Source organism: Falco peregrinus, chromosome 10 (genome assembly GCF_023634155.1).
Source record: "Falco peregrinus isolate bFalPer1 chromosome 10, bFalPer1.pri, whole genome shotgun sequence".
NCBI classification, from domain to species: Eukaryota; Metazoa; Chordata; class Aves; order Falconiformes; family Falconidae; genus Falco; species Falco peregrinus.
The window spans coordinates 13,850,652-13,875,235 of NC_073730.1; the positions used below are offsets into that span (position 1 = coordinate 13,850,652).

General features: G+C 36.2%; 1 protein-coding gene across 1 annotated transcript in view; it reads right to left on the reverse strand.

Annotated features, from left to right (window-relative positions):
• Positions 1-24,584, reverse strand: part of LOC101921460 (uncharacterized oxidoreductase ZK1290.5-like) — a gene marked incomplete at its 5' end in the record, with an annotated part of 49,625 nt that overhangs the window by 15,098 nt on the left and 9,943 nt on the right. The window contains 2 exons of the mRNA XM_055815529.1: positions 11,042-11,143; positions 18,607-18,855. Of these exons, the coding sequence (XP_055671504.1) occupies positions 11,042-11,143; positions 18,607-18,855 (351 nt within the window). The remainder of the gene's footprint in view (positions 1-11,041; positions 11,144-18,606; positions 18,856-24,584) is intronic.

The following is a 24,584-nucleotide window of genomic DNA, read 5'->3' on the forward strand; positions in this document are numbered from 1 at the left end:
AAGCTGATGAAAATGTTAGAGAAAAACGTGCTAACCAAGTACTTATCCCTAAAATGCAAATGTTTTATGTATAAAAAAATAAATAACTCAACGAGACTATAAATTGGTGTATAAAAATACAAGCTATAAGATTACAGAATATTTTGAATTTGTAGGTGAGATTTACGGGGGGGGGGGGGGGGCGGGAAGTAAATTTTCGTAGTCTTCTATGATAGTCTGTAAGTTAAGTTACAATTTATTGCTAATTATTATAAACAGGTTGTTAAAGCCCTGAAAAAAAACCCACACCAGTTTTGCATTAGAAAAGCCACTAACCATATAAATACAACCAAATCTGACTGCTACGTTGCTTTCACATATTTCAGCAGCATAAGCAGATAAACTGCACAGCAGCAAAACCTGCACACATACTATCTATCACTTTTTAACGTGGTTTCTTTCATAGAACACAAAAAGAAAGAAAAATACATTAGCAACTAAAATGCTAGACAGCTTTCCCTTACAGAAATTATCACTGTTCAAGATGTAGAACATAATCAGGTTGTAACCTGCACTATAGCAATTTGCATAATTTGTATGTAATCTGCCAGAAGGAGCGAAACCTGAGCTTTTGACTTCTACTGACAAACAACCCTACAGTGTCAACACTAATAAATCATTATGCCAAAGAAGTCAGAAAAACACTTGCAGTTTTAACACAATGGTGAACAAAAATATTATAGTCTATTGTTGAAAGCCAAGGAGTTACAAAAAACATGCTGCTATTGCCCTTGAAGAATAAAGCTTTTATTTAAACATGAAATAAAAGAAAATTCACAGATGTGAAATACAAAAGGGCTTATTAAACTTGTCTATCTACACAGAAAACTTCCATTTTTCCCCCCCTACAATATAATCTAAGATGGTTTGCTTCTAGCATACTTCTCATAGGAGACTTTTAAGTCTGTTTCATAGTCTCACTGCATTCACTGATAACAAGATTGTTGTTAGATTTCTCATCCAGAAATTTCAGGTCAGTTATGTTTTGTCTTAAGTGTCATCTGAGTCACTCCTCCTAAAATCAGTATTATGGCATTTCTGTGTTTAGGGTGATGTCACACAAAGGCCAAGAAAGTAAACATTTCCCCAGACACAGGAGAAACAAAAATTAGAATTTAAATGTTTTTGTGGAACCAGCATTTTCTTAATTTTTATTTTTTTTTAAAGGGAATACAAATAAAACATTTCATTTTCATTAAATCCACATATTTAGTTTTGGTAAGTTAGAACCTTTCATTTCAACTCCATTGCTTTGTTTTTAGTTACAGTCTAACACGTGAAAGTTAAAAGTCTTTTGACTTTTGTATTATATTACAATATAAAACACAATAAATATGAAAACAATTGCACAGCCTGACTGTATTAAAAATCTTATTTCAATGCACGGTGGAAACATGAATTTAAATCACTGGAATTTCCTGAAAAATAGAGAGTTTACATTTCAACTGTCAATCAATGGATTCTACTCTAGAGAATTGCTTCCATTTGCTTGATGGAAGATTAACACAGTTGCTCTGCACTGTCCAAGTCTGGGAAAGACTGTCTTAAAGCAGGAGATTAGGCAGAATTATTTCCACATTTACATCTGCTGGATCAATTCCTAAGAGTAAGAAAATGATGGACAAGAAAACAAAAGTCTGGTCAGCTCCTGGGCCTTATTTGACAGACCCACACTTGTGACTACGTACATCAAACAAGATCCATGAAATGATCACATCAGCAGGAGAAACAAAAACCTACACATTGAGAAACATGTGTAGAAGGGTCCCAACTCATTGCCTTGAAACAACTTGAGGGAAAGACACAACAGACACAAGGGGGACGTTTCTTTATATTTCCTCTCACAGAGCTCCAACACAGGTAGATGCCCCAGAGTTTGTGCCACAGGTCTCAAAACCACCAGAATGCTTTTGAAAAGGCTGGGGTGGAGGGGGAGAAGCATTTATTTTCAATTTAAGGCCTGTTTAGTGTGTGTAAAAATCCCGTTTCAGATGATTCAGGCACAATTCATGTCTTCGCTGTTGTGATAACAGGTGGTTTTAAAGTCCATACTTCATTTTAACTTGACCAGTTTAACTACTGCTGAAGATTAGGTCTTCAGAAATAGAAGTCTGCAATGTGCTAGCTGCAATCCCTCTAGAAAGTACACTTTACAATATACATTTATACCGACTTATTTACAAAGCCACAAAGCTTTGACTCCGGGAGAGAAAGCATCCTCCTTATCTGCTTGAGGAAATGAGTGGTTTGGCCCCTGTGAAGAAGATTTAAGTGCCAGGTGCAATAAATCAAGAGTTTGCAACTCCCCATTAGGTCCCCAAGCTTACTGAGGCTTTGTCCTACTCCTTGCAACTCTGACTTCACAAGCTTGAAGGAAAACTGGGCCATGATGCTTCTTTTATGCATGCTAAAAACTGACCGACCACAACTATGGAACAGAAATTTTCATCCAGCTTTGAAAAATTATCATGAAACTCTGCAAGACACATTAGAAAACGTATTGGCAAAATAATGGCTGATTACAGCAGGGAAAAATGACTATCTTTTCTATTCCACACAAAATGTCTTGGCCTCCACCACACTAGTAATTTCACCACACTGTATTACTCCCAGCTGTTGAGAAGCAATACATCACAATAATGGACTGGTTTGCAATGTAGTTGCGTATTAAGCTTAAAGCGTTTTTTAAGGCAACCTAGAGAATGAGTACTTATTTTTTCCTTTACTTAGTATAATACCAAATTATACAAAGTTTAATGGGCGCTGTTAGTCTTGCAACAAAAAAGCATAAATATGCTGCCTTGGCACCACAACATTGTTTTAGTACAATAGTGAGCCTTATCTTTCTCTAGCACTACTACGGACTGTTATCAAACTTCTAAATACCCTCTGAAATTAAATGCACAAAGTTCAGATCAAAAAGGTTTTTTAAATGACAAAACTGGATACTGGGTTTGTGAAGCCCATTTTCCTTCCCCTCCCTACTACTCTACATGAGTAAGAGCAAGGGAGAATTCCCACGTCCAGTGAACAGTGCCCATTCTGTTATATCTTCTATTCAGACCACAGAATAAAAACACAAATGCATCCACTTTTCCCAGGAGGTCAACTGCAGTAACTGTATCTTTTTTAAAGCTGGTTACACAGGTTGGAAAGGTCCACATTCACTCTGATACGCTCGCTAATGGTATTACTCATAGAAACTATACAGGATTTGCTTTCAGCACTGCTTGCTAAATCAGAGCTGTAGGCTGAGTGTGCCCCCCATACAGACTGTAAGCCAAGGCCTTGATAAATAAAGCAGATGACTCTTTAGACAGAACCAATAAGGAATTAAGTTCTAAATCTATGAAACAGCACTCGTTCCTACTTCACAGGCAAGAAAAAACACACCACCACCACCCCACAGACACCAAAAGGCTAAGTATCCTAAGACACACAGGAGACCGTGGCAGAATTGAGAACACAAAAATCATGCTTCCTCCCCCAAAGGATTTCTTTTTATCCTATCCATTGCCACATTACATGTATTTATCTGCCTTAAAACAACCTTCCTGTTACTACAATTCTATGATCACTTCTCTACACATCACCTGTGAACCACGATGAACTGTGAGGACAAGAGGAGAGGAGGCATGAGTAGAAGTCAAGTTGTCAACTTCAGTGACTGAAAACTCATTATAAACATCCAATTTACACAACTGTAAAATGGTCAAACTGTTAAACAGCCTAATGCAGCAATACTAGTTTAATGTATTCTGTCTCTTTGACCCTGTAACTATGAAGGCAGTTTCCTGAACTTTTTGGACTTCCGTATCAGAAAGCATAATGATTCCCAACTAGTAGGAATTACAGCAACCTGACTGATGTCAGTAAAGCAATGCTGATATACAATAGCTAAAAATCTAGGGCTTAAATTCAACATATGCAAACCAAACAAATGATGCCTTTTGCCCAAGTCATGTACATTATGTATTGAGACAAAAAGTTTTTTCCAACATGGGCTTTCCTTTTAAATGTATTTCAGCATTGCCTTCTTCCGAAGAGTTCTTATGTTCACACTGGAACATCTAGGCACTTCCGTGTGGGTACACAAATGCACAGATTTGCTTGAAGCAAGCTAAGCAAAACCAGCTTATTTTTACACTTATTATTACCCATGAAGTCCTTAAAATTAAGAAGGAAAAAAAGAAAAAAAGAACAAAACATAACAGGTTAGGACAGACATTCAAGCAAGTTTAGATTTGTTCTCTCTTTTATACCTGCACCACAATGACTTATTCTATGGCAATTTCTTATTCTTAAATAAGATACTGCACATTATGAAGACTTCTGTATGATCTTTAACATAAATGTGTAGCAATTTTTTTTTTTTTTTGCATACGTCTAATTGCTGTCTTATCTGATCAACAGGGTGTGGTGCAACCAACATCCTCACCAACTGCAGCCACCTTCAACCCATGAAAACACATCTCTGAACTATGTTTCTGATAATAACAAGCCCAGGAGACATTTTCGTCTGTACAGAGAGAACAGTATAGACAATGTGAAAAAGATGTGTTGATAGGAAAGTTAATTAATTGCTTTTATTTACTAAAACTTTAGTGCAACTTACAAACACGTTCACGGAAGACTTCTACCAACATAAACACTTGAGACAAATATTTTGTGGAGCTGTAACACAAATTTTTGAATTGTCAGCTGTTCATCATTTGACAATATAAGCATGATTTAAAGTAATTTTTCAGTAGAATATAAGCAAAATACGTCATCTAGGAAAGGATGTACTAGAAATTTGTGCCACCTACACAAAAACTGTATTTGGTTTACTGAACTCTCACTCATACTTTTAAGAGCTGATAGAAAATGGAGGAAGTAAAAATGATGACTGAACTGGTCTATGCCCAAAGCTGAAACGGACAAGAATATTGTTAAGGTTGATCAGATTTCTCCTCTTACTTGGAATTAGGCAAAACGTAACTTTTTTCCAATAACATAGTGACATGGCTTCAATTACTGAGCTAAACAATTTCTGTTACTTTATGGGACTCTCCTCGAATCATACATGTAGATTATTAAACTAACATTAATGGAATAATTGTATTTCTTTTGAAGAGCATTTCTCTATGTTTAACAAAATCATACGTTAACACATCAAGGAATTTCTGATGCAAATATGAGTACTTCATGTAAGCCTAAGCTGCACTGCTTACACTAAAAAGATAAGCAAAAAATTTTGTTCTTAGTAAAATGGCACCAAGTCCCAGTAGGATCTGAACCCAGAACAACCACTGCATTGCTACACTTGCCAACTTCAGGCAAATGCTGGCTGGAAGCCCTCATTCTTCCCAGCATTTTTAGATAGAGGAACAAGTAATCATGTGCATGTGTGTATGAGAAGCTTGCCAAGATGATGGGTTAGCCACAATGCCAAAATCAAAAGTCATTAAAGACACTGCATATGGAAAGGGTCATTTTGCTAGGAACAGACCGATTACCAGTGAGCATATATAATGACTATTCATGATGTCAAAGCAGCTTGCCACACCGCTTTCATCTGTCAGCAGACAAATGCCTATACAACCATGCTGCAGCTGTCAAGGGAATATTTGACTCAACGTATGTATCTTGGAATGGGTTCTGTAGGCAGTCTGGCCTCTGTCCTGAGGTATTGGAGAGGATAATTCCACAAAATGACAACATATGAGACCACAAAAATTCAAACCATAGCCTTGATATTACAAGAATCCTAGTTGATCTCAGCCGTTCCAACAGAAAGAACCAGTTATTATACACGAATATCTTACCGACCAGCATTAAGCATTTTTTTTTCTCTCTTTTCCCTCAGCATTGTTTACTCCATAACTCTTTAAAGGAAAATGTGTATGCAGGCTGTTGAACAAAGACACACATCTAGATTTTTCTGCCCCTCAGCACTGCAGTACAGATAGACACTTCTTTACTCTGACTGTGACCTTAAGACAGATGCGCATACAACAAAGGAGTTACCTGGCTCCTGTGAAACAGCTTCAATGGAACTACAGCAGATTAAGTCACCAGATAACAAAAAACCCCAAACAAAAACAAAACACCCCCCACCCCCACCCCCATATTCTCAGGCTTAACAGCATTTAGATAAACTAATTCTTGGAACTGTAGGATTGTCCTCAGCTAGTAGAAATTGGTTTAGCAATAAGATCTTTCGGGCTATGAGTAGAGAGCCATCAGCTTGGTCTATGAGAACTCACACAGCATTTTTAGATGGGAGTTTTTAGAGCAGGTAGTGCCTTTATCCTATACTGTCAGGTACATACTAGAATTCTAAAAACAATAAAGAAAATAACTATCCTCCCCTATTCATTTGTTCCTAATTTTCAACATAAAGAAGCTGCAACAACTGACCAGTGGGAATTGCTGCAGGTCCTCAGGAGCATCTCAATTAGAAAAATCTCACGATCACTTGGGCCGACCACCAAGATGGAGTGCAGATTTCTGATCCCTGAGCTACCATAACAGATGGCACAATTCCCTCTGGAAGCAAGGCTGGGCCTAAACACATGCAAATCCCAGGATCTGAAGACTTATGAAAGACAACAGCCTGTAACACAAGTAAGAATCTCTGCACTGAATCCCCTTTTAACCAGAATGTGAATGTCTCATGAATCAAGCAGTGTTATAATTCACTAATACTATAACTAAGTATAATAATGTACTTTCTGTATGCTTTGGGGAAATGTACATACAATTTAGAAGTTTTGGTTCACGTTATAGAATAGTACAATTGCTATAGGTTTGTGCATCGCTGTAAATATGTCCTACCTTTGTTGACCAGGACTGTGTGACTTTCTCCCTGGAAAGATATTAAGGGAATCTAACAAATATAATGACTGGGCTCTTGCTATAAGGGAGGAATACTAAAGAAAGCAAACTAGAAGTATAACTTTGTCTTGTTTGTAGGAAAGAGAGGATAGAGGGTAAAAATCTACAAATTTCAGGTTAAAGAGAGAAAGAAGCTGGTAGGACTTTTAATGGACTAGAAGAAACACACTGAGGATTTAGCTGGGGCAGGGGTAGGGGGGAGATGAGAATGTTTAGCCAAACACTCTGTAGCTCAAAGCTAAACCAGAAAGGCACAGACTATGTTTCAGACACAACTCAGAGGGATTAAAACACCTGAAGTTGGTAAAGCTTTTAGGGTGTGTTATTTTAACATAGATTAAAAATGTATTACATAATTCTGTTACAGTAAAGGACAACAGTGGCTTCAGAATCTCTGTGAGTGTTTTTGGGCACACTCTTGTATCTGTCATAGTCTCCCTCATGAAACACCAAGAAAAACGCCCAGGATTCTGAGAAATTGCTTTTAACCAGAAGTGAGATCTTGAGACAGTTGCTTAGTTGCTTCAGGCAGTAGGACAGAGGATTCAAGCACAAGGGTGAGAGTGCTAAAATACGAAACCTTCTTTGAAGAGTGTTCCTGAGACCCCACTCTTGGGACAGTAACCAGATTCTGTTTAGCTTCTAACTATATGAAGCGCATTGGATCCAAAGAGTGCAGCCCAAAATTTCAGTATGGTAAGTAATCAAGTGGAGAGGGTAACCAGATCTCTAACAAATACTGTTCAGATTCTCACTTTAAATTGTTCATGTTTCCAGTTCAAATCATACGAGGACAGAAGATTCTTTTGAAAAACGCTAACCTCAAATTCCTTTTGAAGAAATACAAAAACAGTATAGTGGTAAGCCACAGTGGGGATTTTTCAGTGATAGCAAAGGATCTCTCTCATCTCTCTAATCTATTATTTTCTATTTGTAAGAGTATTCTAATGTTACAGCTCAACTCCAAACCTTCATTAAGAGCATATATAGGAAGCACTACTAAGCAGTCAAGGATTAAGAAACAGCAAATTTAAGAATGCCCACACATCTCAATGAATGCACGTCTACCAGTTAACACAGCAATTTCATTGGCACATGCTGCATTCAAATAATAAACCTGTTATTTCTTCTACAGCCAGAGGTACTTTGAAATTTACTAGAATTGGACTCTATCTGAGGAGTTTTGTTTATTGTTTTATGCAGTAATTTTGACAATTAATTCAGATTTTTTTTTAACCTGTCACACAAGAGTTTTCATTATCTGGGGGCAGAGTCTTACAAATTAGCACATCCTGACAGGGGCACAGACCCAGAACCTCTGGTCTTTCCTCAGTTAGCTGGGTGAAAAGATACTTCAGGCCAGAAGCCCTGCAAGTTGTGCTACTGCAGCCCTGTGTCTCAGCTGCTATGTGCTGGCTCTCACATGAACCTGGTTGAATCTATCTTTGTAGACATGACCTAAAAAATTTAACTCAGAGTTATGAAGGTAGATGCAGTTGGGATTTTTCTTTTATCAACTTCTGACCATTGTGACGAATGTAAAAAGTCACACAAGCTCAAAAAAATTTTGCATTAAATACTTCTACGGTCTTGGGTACTAACAGTTTATTTACCCTTGTCCTAGGGCAGTTGACAGTAACAATTAAAAGTCTATTAATAATTCACATTATTTTAAAATGTTGCTTACCCCAAGTAAGTGGAATTTTGCAGAATAAACACTAACTTGATTTAAAATGAAGTTGAACGAATGAGATTTTCAAATATCTGCATCAAATGATCTGCGAATACAGATAAGTGATTAAAGAAAATCTCAACTTCAGCCAGACCAACAACTTATGAAACAGTTAAAAGATGTCAATATTGACCCAAGTCTCTTGCAGATAAATACACATTATCTGACCTGTAATACAAACCAGTATTTTTTTTCTACAGAGATCAGTGTTTATTGTCACTGCACTCTCAGACACTGGTCAACGTGGACACAGCTAGTTGCTAAACCCACTAGCAAGTTGAATAATTATCAGTATTTCCTTCACGAATTGCCTGCAGAAGCACATTATTCATATAAATGGCTAATCCTTACATGTGAAGCTTTTAGTTTCTAATTATTTTTCTCCCCAGAATAAACATCTCCTGGGGTGGGGGAGTAAAAGGATTCAAACAGGAACCAATGACTACTGGAATCAACATCAAGTTCAGAGAAGATAGAGAACTTGCCTGTTCAGTACACAGTTTACTATTTTCCCCCCAATAAATTAAGATTGTTTTTTCCCCTCAGTAAGTATTTTGACACAAGCCTATATTCAATTCATACCACGGCTTACATGCTGCTCACACAGCACATAGCAAGTCAGATACACAGCAAGTGTTTAATCTTCAGTGGAAAGTATAGTGGTTAACCACACAAACAAGTTATTTAACATTTTCCTCAAGAATCATTGCATTTCCATCTCCAGAGTGTTTAATATCTGCGTGTCATTTCAGTAACAAATAGTTATGGTCAGGACATCCAAAGTCTGTGTCCCCTAAAGCAAAGATATGGAGGTTAATGTTCTAAAGGCACTCAATTCAATGAGACAAATTTTCCTTCCCCTGTAGATGACCTAACTGAGGTAATTTAGACAACCAGAGCTGGAAAACTTATGCTTAGCTAAATGAATCATGAGTCTACAGAAGGCTTAAATTCAGAAAAAGTCTGAGGGTAGCAACATGCAAATTGATAACACTGTTGAAGAAATGCAACTTCAGGAAAAATAAATATGAGTAATCTGTAAAGCTGTATCACACATAGGAACAAAAAACCAGAAGTAATTTTTCCTCTGCCTGTGAGGCTAGCGATAGTATTTCCAGCGTTATACTGGAAGACCACCCAATAGCTCACAGTCTCTCCAATTAAGAAGATAGAAAGAAAGAGAGAAACATGAAATTAATTAACTTAAATACTCATCAGGAAAAGATTTCTCAATGGAAAGATGAAGTACCTTGTCAAATAATCCATCTTTCAATTTAAAAGTCAGTGATGCTTTGAAATACTAGATCAGTGTAGTGTTTCTTTAAAAACTGAATGTTGTAATCCCTTACATGGCAGAAAACACTTTTTGCAACTTCCCTTACGCTTAATATAAAAAGCAACAAAAAATGATGTATCAAAGATAATTTACTTCTGTGTTTCCAGAGGCAGACCAAAAGTAACTGAAGAGTTGAAGTGTAAGAGAACAGGTTTATTTATTGCTCTGATAAAACTGGTAATGGCATACAGCCTGTAACTGCCTTTGTACAACCCTCCTGCTACAATCACTATTTCAATAACTGGGCTAGCAAACAGACTACTTAATCCAAGAAGTCTTCTCTCTGTCTGTGAAACTTCTCTGAAGCTGTAAACAGGGTGGTCCACATTGCCTAAGAACTGCATGACAGGATCTTCTCTTACGACATTATTTCTAATAATACTGCATACTTCAGGAGCAAAATCCACCTCTTCAATCTACATGACAAACTGGGATTGGGACAGAGTACTCTTCCTATGGCTATGAACATAAATTGAAGTTTGCAGTGCACCAAAAATCAAATTGACAGTTATCAGAGCTTGAGAGAATACCTCCTTTCTTTGATTTTTTTTTTCCCCCCACAAAACTTAGTACCAGAGAATCTGTAGGAGTACCTTTTCCTCATCTAACCATTTTGTTTTGTTGACCTTTTCTAAAACACAAATGGATCTATGAAGTACCACAATATATGATAAATTGGCAAATGGCATCATACAATTAAAAAAAAAAATCTAAAAGGAAGTAAACCAGCATCATTTGTACTTAAAACAGAGGCTACTACAAAGATGTTTTGTAGTGGCATATAGATTTCACTGTAATCTGTAGATCGCCTCAAGAAGGTATCATTAAACTCACGGGCAGAATTTGGTAATGCAACAAGCAACACTAAGCTCTCTTATTTAACTTACCAAAATGCTCATGCTGCAGTTTCCAAAGAGATTCACATAACTCACAAACACAAATCCCATTGGAATATGAGCAACCAATTCAAATTGAGTTTTTGAACATCTCTCATTCTGAATTGCCCAAATCCCAAAATGCACTGTAACTTCTTCTAAGATAGATTTTTATATCACCTTTCTCATAGAGCTCCTCCATTGCTCCCCAGGTTTCAGCTCGGACCTCTCGATTGCTTTTACCTGGAACATGTGTATCAGGCCAGTGTATTAAATAAAGATCTAAAAAAGAAACAGAACCAGACTACTCATTAAAGTGTCCAAAAAATATATGTATCAAACTTATGAAAAAGCATTTTCCTTCCATAATGGCCCTAACATATTATCATCAAAACAGTTACAATGACTACTGCATGATCATTACTGTATACATCCATTTAGTCTTAATAAACAAAATCTACAACACCTCATTAACAACTAAAGGTAGTAGAAGTTGCACACGTGTCACACGTTAGAGGTCACTGTAATCAGAATTTGGTCACATATGCACTTAATAAGCTTTCAACACATAACATGCCCCATTTAAATCAAAAGGATTTTGGTCACTGGAATTAAGACTGGACTTCTCCTGAAGTGCTAAAAGTCTTGAAGTTTATGGAAGATAAATACATTTGGCAATTCTGTAGATATTTTATACCACCTCAGCAGTGAGTCTGTTTTTTTCCTTTCTAAAGGACACTTGCATTTATTAATTTCTGTTGGAAATTACAGCACATCTTTCATGCAGGTTTTTTTGCTAAAATTTTGTGGCAGCATTTGTGATTTTTTTAAGCCTTTTAAAATACTATTTTAATGGCACAAAATTACTCTTTACTACATTTTATGAAACATTAGCACAATTTCAAATGCAATTAAGATTTACTGCTGATGAAATTATCCAAGTAGTTACTGAAACTGGCAGTCTCAGGAAAGCATTTTTTTTGAGTCTTCTCTCCATGCAAGAAAAGACTACCTTCTACTCAAAAAGGAAGCATTTCCAACAAACTAAAATTGAGAAATTTACATGTATTTGAATCAGAGGTCCAAATCAGATTACCTAAATTTCAAAAACAGTAAGACCTGTAAGTTCTTTATAATTTTGTAGACACTGTTAGATATTATGAAGGAGAAACTTAGGAAATACTTTGAAAACAACTACATTTGTATTTAAATTCTAACAGCAAATTACACAGATAATTGTAGGCATCTCAGTCAAAGAGATGTTGGTCTTTGCCACATTCATTACTCTGACACAAAACAGGAAAAGGAAATAAATGCATGACTGAAATGTGCACCATTGTCTGTGCACTTTATAGTATTCCTTTTTTGGCAGCTCAAATATAGAGTTAAGAATTAAAAAGATGGACTTGTTTGCATTCAATTAACAAAAAACTCTGCTCATTGCATCGCACCATTCATTTACAGCACCTCTTTCTGAAACACAGATCCTCTCCCATAATTTTTTTAATTCACATTTAAGGACTGCCCTAATGATTACTACACCAGTGGGCCAGCACATTAGCTTTCCACCTCTATAAATACAAATTCAACCTCGATTTAAGAGGAAAAGGTAACATAAAATTCACTATAATACATCAGTTACCATTTGGGTACATCACTGCAACACTGTTAAAGAGAGTATCTTCCTTAGACTAAGAGTCTAATTAGAACAGGACAGAATTTTGTACAGTAGCATACATTACACATGTATTGAGGAAAATGATTTTGGATGTTTCAGAAAAATCATGAGTTAAGTTTGCACTTTCTGATACCAGTAACTCATTAGATTTTTAAACATAACTGCTCAGACAAGCAAACAGCACACATACATAATGATTTGCAGCATCTGGATTTATGTCACATTTGAAGAGTTAAAATAAAAGTTGCTCATTCTTTGCCCTTATATACATGAAATCCACTCCCAATTTATAGAAGATTAGAAAAACCCAACCACATGTGCAGTCTTGTTCAGGAATGATCTGTGAGTAATTACTTTTTCTCCAACTGCTCTGAAAAAAAAGAAGCTGTATTTATAAAGAATAAATACCAATATATAGTATTGGAATAAATACCAATTTCTGTAACATTTAAGTGAAAACTATTATCAGGAAATTGATTAAAGAATTTGGTTGAAACCTCAGGACTAATCTAATTCTGTTGCCAATAAAGTCTCTTTTAAAATTTCCACTAATTAGACACAATCGCAAGGATTAGCATTAGGAATTGCTAGTATCAAGTGTTCATTTTGATCCAAAATCATATAAGTCATTGATGGTACTTACTGCATAGAGACTGCCATGTTTTAATTTTTTTGTTTGGATAAAGCAAGTACATAATATAAGTAGGTGTAAGTTACTGGTATCTGATATCTACCTCACTTAAAAATGGAAGATTTACATAACTTTAATTGCTGCTTTTTATGTTCTCCAGATCAGACTAATAAAAACTGCTTAACTATGCAGAAACATGTCATATAGCACCAACAAAAACCCAATCATTAACTTCAGCATAATTTCAGCAAAAGCTACTTTTCCAAAAGCCTGACTATTCAGGTAGACGTCACAGCTTGCAAGTGTTCACAGAAATAGCCACATCAGGGACTTCCACATACAAAGATACTTTGTACTCAGCCAAGAAACTGAAGCACTCAGAAGAATGACTTCTAACAGATTGGACAACTAAGCGATCTCTGGCCTTGGTTAAGTAAAAAATGCAGTAGATTACCCTTCCTTGTACTGGTGTCTGAGATTTCTTCAATCAGACATGTTGCTCCTTTATTTTAGAAAGATGATGTTATCAGGTATGTGATGTCCATATCATTTTATTATGTTTATTTTAATTTAGGGTTTTGGTTGAAATAAAAATTACTTCCCAGTTCAAAATACACACATTTAGGGCTAGAAAGCATCTGCTAGATCACAAACTGCAGTTCTCCTGACTGCAAGAACTGTTTGTGAAAGTTGTGGGGCAAAGGTACTTATCTCGGAGATAGAGTAGAATGGTCTCTCTGCCACTCACGCACAAACAACCCCAGCACAGCCAGGACCTGAAGGAATACAGTGTACCTTGCAATGAGCAATGGAGCTGCCACTCTATTTAAATAAACTAAGCACAGTTAATTTTACATTAGGATCTGCTTATTTCCACTGCATCTGTTAGAAAACTTTCCCTAATACCTGTAAGGCCAACAAAACCAGTAAGCACCTCACAAACCAAGGTCTATGATTTCATCTTCGTTTGTACATACATTCACACCTACACCCATATGCTTTCTTTTGCTTAGAATATTTTCCCTCCTGGGGGATTACAAGAGCACAAAAATAATTATAATTTTAAAAGCAAGAAATTAGTTTTAAGCTACTTGTCAAAACAGCTTAAGGTTCTAGTAATCAAGAAATGTGTAACTTTGTCACTGGAGGTTTTTAAGAACAGACTACATTTTAATCTGTTGAGAATGAAGGGGTTGTGCTTTGTAGCATGGGACAGATTAATTAATGCTTTGAGATGTCTCCCAACCATATATTTTTAAAATAATCTCAACTCAAAACAAAATACCCCCAAATCATTCACAGTATAAAGATGTACTTGAGCAAAAGAAAAAGCCTCCAAACATTCCCAATCATATTTTGTATTTACCACCTTTTTAAAGCATCCTTTACAGACAATCAGGCTGTAGTGGTACAGTGGTAAGTGAGGGCCTGAGGTTCATTCAAGTGTCAAAACGGCGCTGCAGGAAAACTAAAATTAACATGTGAACTACTTTCACACAGGCATTTAAAATAGAGTGGCTTATTACTCCTTAGTGGTTACACTGACATTTTACACATTCAAAAGGCAACAGCATGTTTGTCACTGAAATAGAAGTGCAATTTTATTCAAATTCATAACACTATTAGAGAAAAAAAAAAAGTCAAAATGTGCTAAAACAAACCTGGTTTTGAAGAATAAGCCCTGGCTCATATCAAACCTAAAAGCAAAAGTATATTTTTCAGTGTTTTGCAGAGTTATCTTAATGCAGTTGTTTGCCCTGCTTTTCTCAATCATCACTGCACTTACTACATAAACGATTACTTCTCTCCCACCTGATGTTTGTTCTGTTTTGTTTTTTATTCTATTGGAACAAGGATCAATGTGAAGCAACCAGCAAAATGTTCTGAATTAATACACAATCTGAAGTGGGTGCATTATCATAATTCATGTGATTCATCTATCACACTGAATATGCTGATAGAACACTTGTCCAGCTCCAGTTGAGGATTTGTGATAGCTTAGATTTGCCTAAATGTGACAGACTTTGAACAGTCAAAAGGAAAATGAATTTTTTTACGAATTCAGTAAACCACAAATCGCAAAGAAACTACTTTGGAGGTTTGATCCAAATCCCAAGGAATGTATTCTGCTACTGCCAAACCTGTAAGATCTACTGCCAATTCATATTGGTTTACTGTGACTGCCAGTTGAGGACCACATTTAGAAAATGCAAGGAGCAGAATATCTGTTACAACCACTGCCCACACATAATACAAATTTCCAGTTTCTCATGGATATGTAATCTACCAATTCAAATAAAAATCCTGGAACACTGTTCTCCCAATACTATTTGCCCAAAAAGTGTTTTTCAAAAAGGTTTCATAACAATGTTTTATATGGAACACTTTTTCCTCTTACAAGCTGTGACTGCTTTCAACAGTTCATCTGTTTCAACAGCTGGCATTCTATATACTGCTAATGCACAGATATATCAATTCCAGTTAGATTATTTCCTGTGTCTCTAATTCAGTCTGTGAACTTATGTATTCCATAAACTCACTCAAAAATATTAACAGGTCCTTTCTTGGAACAGAAAGCTTAGCTACACATTTAGCTGCTAGGGCTCTAACAGCTTTTTATTTTTGTAGTCTTCTGGATGACTAATTTTCCCTCCAACATAACAGATATGTTATTTAGGATCTTTCAATTTTCTATATTAACCACATATCTTTATGAAAATGCTATGAACCCCTCACATATTCGGTTAATATCACATAACGAAATGACGACATGCTGATTTTGGTACGTTTCATGTACCTTTATTTCACATTCCTATTTCACAGAAAGATTGCCAGCATCAACACGTGCCTGTAACTAAAGAATTTACTTTCATACATAAGCTTGGGCACAAATGGCCCTGTTATTACCTAACGTCTTCTGTCATGGATTTCATGTCCTTTCTATGGTACAGGCTGGCCAGCAGAAAAGGGACACAAAAATGCAGGTATGAATGAAAATAGCTAGAATATCTAAGCTTGGTTCTACAGCCTTATAACCATATTTTCAAACCCTTCTTCTGCATTCCAGTTACTTCTGTCACACTTGTAGTAAGCCTCATTTTGCAACAAAAAGCTCTTACTCTCAGCATTCTTGAAACACTTGACAAGTTCATGTTTCAACATATTGGCACTGTTCGCTTGAAAATCCTTCCAACAGCACCTTCCAGCTGAGCGCTTTCAGAAAGGAGGTACAGGACTCCCAGCGTATGATGCTTTCTGTGAGCCCCAGGAAACACACCATGTATTGCACCTCCTCTAAAGTTCTACTTCATCAGCACACACAGCACTAAAGATAGAACTTCTCTCTTTCACATAAGTGCAGATCATACCGTGTTTAACAAAGATGGTCTGTGGAATTGATACAACAGAGATCAAACTTAAGCAGCCAAAACTGTTACTCCACTTGCCATCCCATCTTTCTTGTGGAGGTCACTATCCTCACTGACAGATCAGTGAACTGCATGTGAAGTATTTCCTAAGCCATCACAGTTTACAAATCACCAAGTTAAAGCAAGCTGAAGCCAACATTGATTTAGGTCGCTATGTCAGACTAAGTGGTGGTTCAGGAAGAGCTTTACAAATTTTTCAGACATCTCCACATCAGTGGAAGAAAGGTGAGGAAGGGAGGGAAGATGGGTAATGGTATTAAAGAAAAATAAAATCTAGTATGGAGGCAAATTGCACAGTCAGCTGGAATATTCCTTAATTTATCTTAGTAATATGAGCAAAAGAAGTCTCAGAGCTGAACCTATCACACAAACTGACAATTGTTTATGTCAGCCCAAGGATTCACTCACATGGTGACAGTATTTGTGCATTTCTTGCTCTCAGATTTTTTTAAAATTTGTTTCATTTATTTCTGCTTAGCAGCAATAGGCAGACTGAGTATTTGTGTGAGCACCTACTTTCAACAGTCTACTACTTGAGAAAATAAAAGCAAATTACAGTATTAAAAGGAATCACTGAAAATTATTTCCTGGAAGTGAGTCAAGTTTTCCTCTCATCAACATTCAGCACCAGTGTCATAGCAAGCAGAAGCAAGCAAGCAAACACAAAACGTAACAAGCAGAAAGCAGAGAGGAGGAAACATGTTATTTCTTAATTTAAAGGAGAAAGTCAGGACTTGAAACTCAGTTTATTAAAGTCTCCTTGCAGTGACCTGTGTCTACACAGCAGAGACAAAAAGGTAATTTTAATTAATTTTGCATTATTCTGTACCTGTGCAGGAAGTTAAGGGAGACATTTCCAGAAGGAATTAAGCCAAAGATGTGCATACAAGTATCTCAGTCTTCAACAAATAAAGGGTTTTTCTCCCTTCATCTTGCAAAGTACCCAAGCAAAAAAACAGTGAATACAGCACAAAGTTGCAATTAATATTATATGATATTAATTTTGCAAAATCTGTAGTACTTCACAAAAGCTGTTTACTTGAAGTTTATTTACTGGAAACAGGGGGACAGGGTGAGGAAAGAAAAGCAAAATGAGGGTTTTCAGGACACTGACAGATAACGTCTGATGGTTAGGTCAATTATTCCTCGATTATCGGCATAAATACTATTTCCACTTGTATCATTTTTATATTATTACTTTAAATACATCTTCCTCTACCTCCACTTTATTTTCATTACTCCAGCTAGGGAAGAAGTAGCAAAAGCATTTTAAAAAATACCATGTTTTTTTGTTGGGTACCTCCTCTCCTATGACCTGTTGCAAAGAATTAATCAGCATCAGCATTACAGCTCTGCCTGTCTAATAAGGGAGTAACAATATCACATCTTTGACTACGATAAGTTTATGATCAGGGTAAGTTTAAAAGTGCATAAGTCTAATTCAGTGTTAGATTTAGTTTGCTAAAGTCTTGTTGATACCCCTGACATTTTCCCCAAAGCATACTGCATCAGACAGACCAAACCAAAGGCAGCTAATCAGGATTTTTAAATGTTAATAGACCTACAAAATAAGTTTCAGAAAGGACTCCCAATTCCTCGAGATTTAACAGACCACAGAAGATAGTGGGCATTTTTGTTACCCTGCTACCAACAAACTATTGTAAAATTTCTGCATCCTTGTTTCATAGGTTTTGGGTGTTCTTAGCAAAATATATAAAATTCATGTAGCGGTTCCTCAAATTGATTTAACAATGCAACATACCTTTAGAAGACACACACTGATCTGTTTTAAAACATTTGCAACAACAAAAAATCCTGTGCTCTCAACTCTATGCATGTGAACTTTCTAGAGAACAAACAGCACAAGAAATCTGCAAATGTGTAAATAAAGGCAGAATTTGGTTTTTATGATCCATCTGTAATACATAGTTTTTTTCAGGAATTCATTCACCTTTGCAAATACTCACATGGAAGGCGCAATTAATGAACTATATGTAAAGGTTCATACCAAGATATTCAACACCAAGTCTTTCACATGACTCCAAGCAGGCTTTTTTTGTGTTTTCATAGCCATAATCACTATGCCACAGTTTGGTAGTTATCCAGAGATCCTCTCGCTTCACATCACTCTCTTCTATGGCCTTTTGGAGGAGAGATTCACAGCCATATCTTTTTGCTGTGTCAATATGACGAATGCCACATTTTCGTAATGCATGGACTACAGCATCATGGGAATAACCACCTTGATGGGAAGTACCTAAACAAACAAAATCAAAAGTCAATTGTCAGCAGTGACTTGAGGGACATATTTAATCATTCTTTTTAATTTTGGGGGTTTTTTTTTGGTACACTGTCACAGAATCTTCTCATTTAATTTCCTAATAGTAAAGAAATGGGAATGAATAGATCTCTAGGCTGGAAAAATACACAAAGTGCTAGAATGTTGACAGTGATCTCAAAAAAAAAAAAATTCCAGCAAAATCAAATATTAACAGCATTTAACTGTAAAGAAGTTATTTCAGAATTCAGGCTGAAGACCAGCAAAGAGAAAACACATGCTTTATGGAAAATTAGTATATGGCACTTATTTTTCATACAGGAGCACATTTAGAGATTAAAATACTAACAAAAAGAAATTAAAGACAATGTAGGCAATTCACTTTGCAGAACGCATATCCTGAAACTTTTACTCTGTTAAACATCTGCTAGCTTCAAGTTATTATTGCATTGTACAACCCCAGACCTGGCCCTACTGCAGGTGCAATTCATATAACGTCAAGCTCAGCAGTCACCAAAACAATGGAATCCTACACAAGAGTTACAGAATGGGCATACAGGGAGTTTCAGTAACAAAGTACTGTGACTCTCATTGTGTAGGTATTCTCTGGATGTGTATTTGGCATGTCAAGGGGACGGAAGGAGGAGGAGACTCAGCAGGAAAAGCAACCAGCAGGAGGACTGTCAGATAAAGAACTGGTTGAGAGCAAGGAGGATGATGTTTCTACTTACCCTTTCCTGTTAGTTGTTTTTCCTGCCATGAGCCCCTCACCCATTCACCCTCACACACACACTTCCCACAAACAGTATTTTCTACAGTTTGTTAGACGAAACGCTCAGTCAGTTCCAGTCAGCTACCAAAGCCATCTTCCAAGATGATCAGTACTTAAAGGCCCTAGTACCATAAACAATAGCTAGCATGCAAATGGTCACCAGTTTCAGAAGGGCCCTGTTACAGTTGTGACCGCTGACATCAACACAGTCTTCAGCCACTGCTGAATCCAAATAAATAAAGGACTCCAGGTGAAAGAAGAACAATATAAAGTGAAATCTGTATCTGCTGTTAACTTTCTCTTTCCCTGCAAACATAATACTTATTTCTCCATCAAACACTACCTGCATATTGTGAAATTAAGAAATTTATATGGCTACCCAGACTATCAGAAAAAGGAAACAAATGAAAATACACAGATTTACCTTAGACTCATCCTTGGAACCTCCCATAACTGAACTGGAGAGAGAACACCCACAGGAGTCTGCACGACCTTTTCACATGCATTGTAACAATGCAAGCAAGAGTGACAACTTGCAAAAGTCCTACCTGCATGTAAGGCAAGCCAGGTTCTCCTAAGTGCTTAATATTTTTATTCATTTGTAATCCTAGAAGAAAAGTCTGTGATAACTCTGTAATCTTACTCACCACTCCAAATCATTATAAATATTATATTGGCTGATGTCACACACATACACCTGAGGATAATGACATTCTGCTAATCACAATGGGACAACTCCCACTTTAAGTTTATGACCTACAAAATAGAGAGTATTGAATCCTTGATTTATCTTCATGGATTTTTAAGTGATGAAATTATGATACTATATTCCTACAATTTTGACATGTGTATCGTAAGTATTTTACCTTCCAAATGTAAACAATTTTAATGTTTTAAAAGACAAAACTTCAAAGCTTTTTTATGCATAGCCACTAACTGTGATTAATAATTGACTTAATTTCTAAGTTGCCTAGAAACAGATATCCCTGTAACTTGTTTTACGTGAAAATAAGTCAAGCCAGATCAACTTTCATTTTAAAAATAGCCATTTCAAAATCTTGATGAATGTTTAAGAATTTTAGATGAATGCATTGCTACTATATTGCAACTATGGGCAAAGAATACACATACAATTATTATATTATTCAGATCCTAAAGGATTTTTATTAAAGAATTATATAACCAGCATAGACAAATTACTATACTTTTTCATAACCACTCCTTCACTTTTAATAAGCTGGTACTGGTGCCAAATAAATGAGGTTGTAACTATTGTGTCTGTTTCTGGCTGAATGGACATTTCTAAGCACAGAATGAATGGAGTTCATTTAGAGGTCTTGCAAATGGACTCAGACTCTTCATGCATAATGGATTTCAGTAAGAACATTTAGGACAAACAACTTTTTTTTTTTTATTTTTTATTTTAACCCCTTTAAGTTAAAGGGAGAGAACAGGAAAGAAGGAAAATTCAGAATAATTTTGTTATTGTTTCCTAAGCGGTGATGGCAAGCACACTTGTTTCACAGGAAATAGAGACCAAAATCAGTCTGGAGAGAATTATCTCAGCTTCTATGCCTAAAAATGTACTACAACACTAGTGATGCACTGAACAGTAATTAAAAAGAATGCTTAACAAGTATTTAATATTACCCCTTTGCAACCCAACTTAATAATGAACAACAGGTTTCTAAGGTAATTATGCAACCAACACAACAGCTTCTAGACTTATGTTACAATTCATAAATGCAGAAGGATGACAAAAGAAGCTGGACAGACTTAAATTTCAAATCTGGGTTTAACATGATTTGAACACATTAACATTCTTACATGTTTGGGATTATTCTTTGTTCACAGAGATGTAATTCACACTGTGCATGTACATTTAAAGACAAAATCCAATCTCACATTTAAAACTAATATGAACTAGCACCCATTGCATCCCCTTATTGCTTCTAAAAAACAGTGAATTAATATATTTTGATTCTCTGATAAGAAGGAATTCCTTTTAATAAATGAAGTCAAACATAAATAAGTCTGGAAAAGGTCCTTATTTTTTAGCTAGTATTTTAACTTCTTTTCCCAGGGGAATATCACTGTTCTCTCACAGACTGCACTAACCTAAATTTTGACAGATCTGAAGATGTCCAAGTTAATTACATTCCTACAGATTTTTTGAAAATTGGTGGCTGGTAGAGACAAGGATATGGATAGGTCAAAAGATACAAATCAATTGAAAACTAGGCTTAATTAGTTACATTGGGTTTTTGTCATGATTACTCATCACTTTCTTGATATCCTGAAAAACACTGCTATCAAAACTGGGATAAGCAATGTGCTCTGATAATCCAAAGAAAGTTTCAAAGACTATTAGGAAGGCAGAATCCTGTTCACAATACAGTTGCTACAGAGGGGAAACCCTCCCAAATAAACAAAAAAAACCCCAAACAAACAAAACCCAATCAGCAACACTGCCAAGCCCCCCCCTCTGAAATCAACATCCCCCGATTTCCTGCCCCTCGCCCCCCCAAAAAAAACAAACTGTAAAACCCACCACCAAGATGTAAGACAAATCACACACCAAAATACTAACACACACAGTTTTATGCACCATCTCAGCTGACCCTCAGCCTCATTAAACTTTCTGTCCTTCATGGAAGCTGCAGAACTACAGACAGAGACACAAAGCACAAGCAGTTTTTCAAAAGAGAATCAGGACCTACTTTTCCTGGTTTTTCCCTCCCTTTGTGGAAGAGCGTGTCTTCATGTTCTTTGTGAAATGTGAAAGTATTATTTAACTGAGTATATAAAAATGTTCTGTGACATGAATAATTTTGGTTACTTGAAATTGATGGAATCATTTACATTAGAAGAGTTCCTGCTAGTGAAACCACAGCCGAGATATTTAGAGATCCTATCAGAGATTAATGATCTTTTGACATCAGTGCTCAGCACATTAAAACAGTTGACAAACAACATACCTACAAAAATGCCCATTCCTTTTCCGATTTCTTTATCTCCAAGTAATCACTTAAGAACTCTTAAAAGCAAAAGTTCAAACATCCTTTTATCAATGTTTACAAACTTATCGTGTATATATGGTATTGTATATCATAATAGGCTTGAAATACCTTGTTCTAATAGTTTTATTTCTATTATTTCAATATTACATCAATATTAAGGCCACACAGTGTATCTTATGAATATATTCAAATTTTTGTTGTCAACACAACTTGATTTTGCTAATTAAATTATGAGAAAATTTGATAATAAAACAAAGTGTTGCCTATACATAGAACAAATGAACATATAACACATCTCAAGGTTTATTGCTAATCCATTCACAAAACCATATGCCTCTTCTATGGAATTGCTCAATGACAGACAATCCTTACTTGCTGCCCTTGCTTACTGACTTACTGCCTCCTTCACCTACTTCTGTATTCATATGATCCTCTGACAAGTTGATTCAGATTGTAAAATAGCCAAAAAAGTATATAGTTTTAGAATTATTAATGAACTTTAACAACACCCCAGAGGGAAAAACACATATTTCAGGCAAGGGGCAAGCAAATTTTGGGCAAGAAAAATTCCCTGTTTAGCAGCAGCAGCTAAATGACTTGACATATTCAGTGTTTTTATTAAAACACGAAAAAATCCAAAATGCAACCAAGAAACAAAAATCAAATCACAGTTGTGTTCAAGCCAACTACCAAATGATCAGAAAGACCTTCTCCATGAACTTGCCTCTGGAGCCTTTCTTTCCAACATGTTCCCCAGCACCATCCCTAGAGCTGCTTTCAGACAACCAGGTAATGTGACACTAACTTTTTCTATAGCCACAGCACTAGAACCAGGGTTCTTACTGCTATAATTTGGCATATTTTTTACTTAACAGGGTCAGTTATTCTGAAAATCATATTTAGTATCACATGACAAAGGATTCATAGCATCCTCTCTTCTTTTGTAGAGTGCAAGGCTTTCCTCTGCAGCAGGTGAAATCAAATGAAGTCAAGCTCTTTATGAGGCTATTATACTTACAATTTTCATAAGGTGGCTACAGAGTATTCCAAGTCATGGGATCCAAACTTAATCCCAATAACTTTTACAAAATAACTTGGACATTTTATGCAGAGTGCAAGAATGGCATTTAATATATACATAATGGAGCAGATGCCCTTGCAGAAATGGAACCTATAGAGACTACGGGCTTCTAGAAGAACCAGCAGGACAATGTCAACAGAAAGGTACTATGCAAATGTGTATTATATAACCAAAGCTTTGGCCAGAACTAAAGTAGCACACAGGTTTATCTAAAACTCAGTCATTTAAGACCATCAAAGCTGTATAAAAGTTGCACAAATAATTGCATTTTGTGAGGCTACAGCACAAAAATGCCAATGCAGTGCTGTAATGCCAATAAACAGGTGCTGATAGTGGTTGATGTGTACAAACATGGTGCAATATAAGCCTCAGTAGTTGAAGTATGGGCATGAATTTGCTTCTGCAAGCCTCAAAGGACAGTGAGGACTGTCCTGCCAGCACCACAGTAAGGCAAGTACTCCCATATTGTAACACCATACTGGCATAAGGTTAATCAGAGAACTGGTGACAGAGGTCTTTGTTGTATTTAACACATTTTATGCATTACAGCTGTACTGTATGCATGTGGTATTTTCATGTTCCTAAACAATATCACTATGCTAATGAAACTCTGTTAATAGACCTGGCCTATGGAGAGCCTAGAGATTACAAAATGAAGTTTCTCTTGCTTCTGCAAACCCTATCTGGATTATGGATTTTAACTTTTATATACATGTTTTACTTTGTCAATGTTTCTCCTTTTTTTTTTTTCCAAATACAATACATTGCTTAGTGCAAAGCAGTCACTGTGGGACCGTTTTTCTCCTTTGTGACTCAGAATAGATGCTTAGAATTC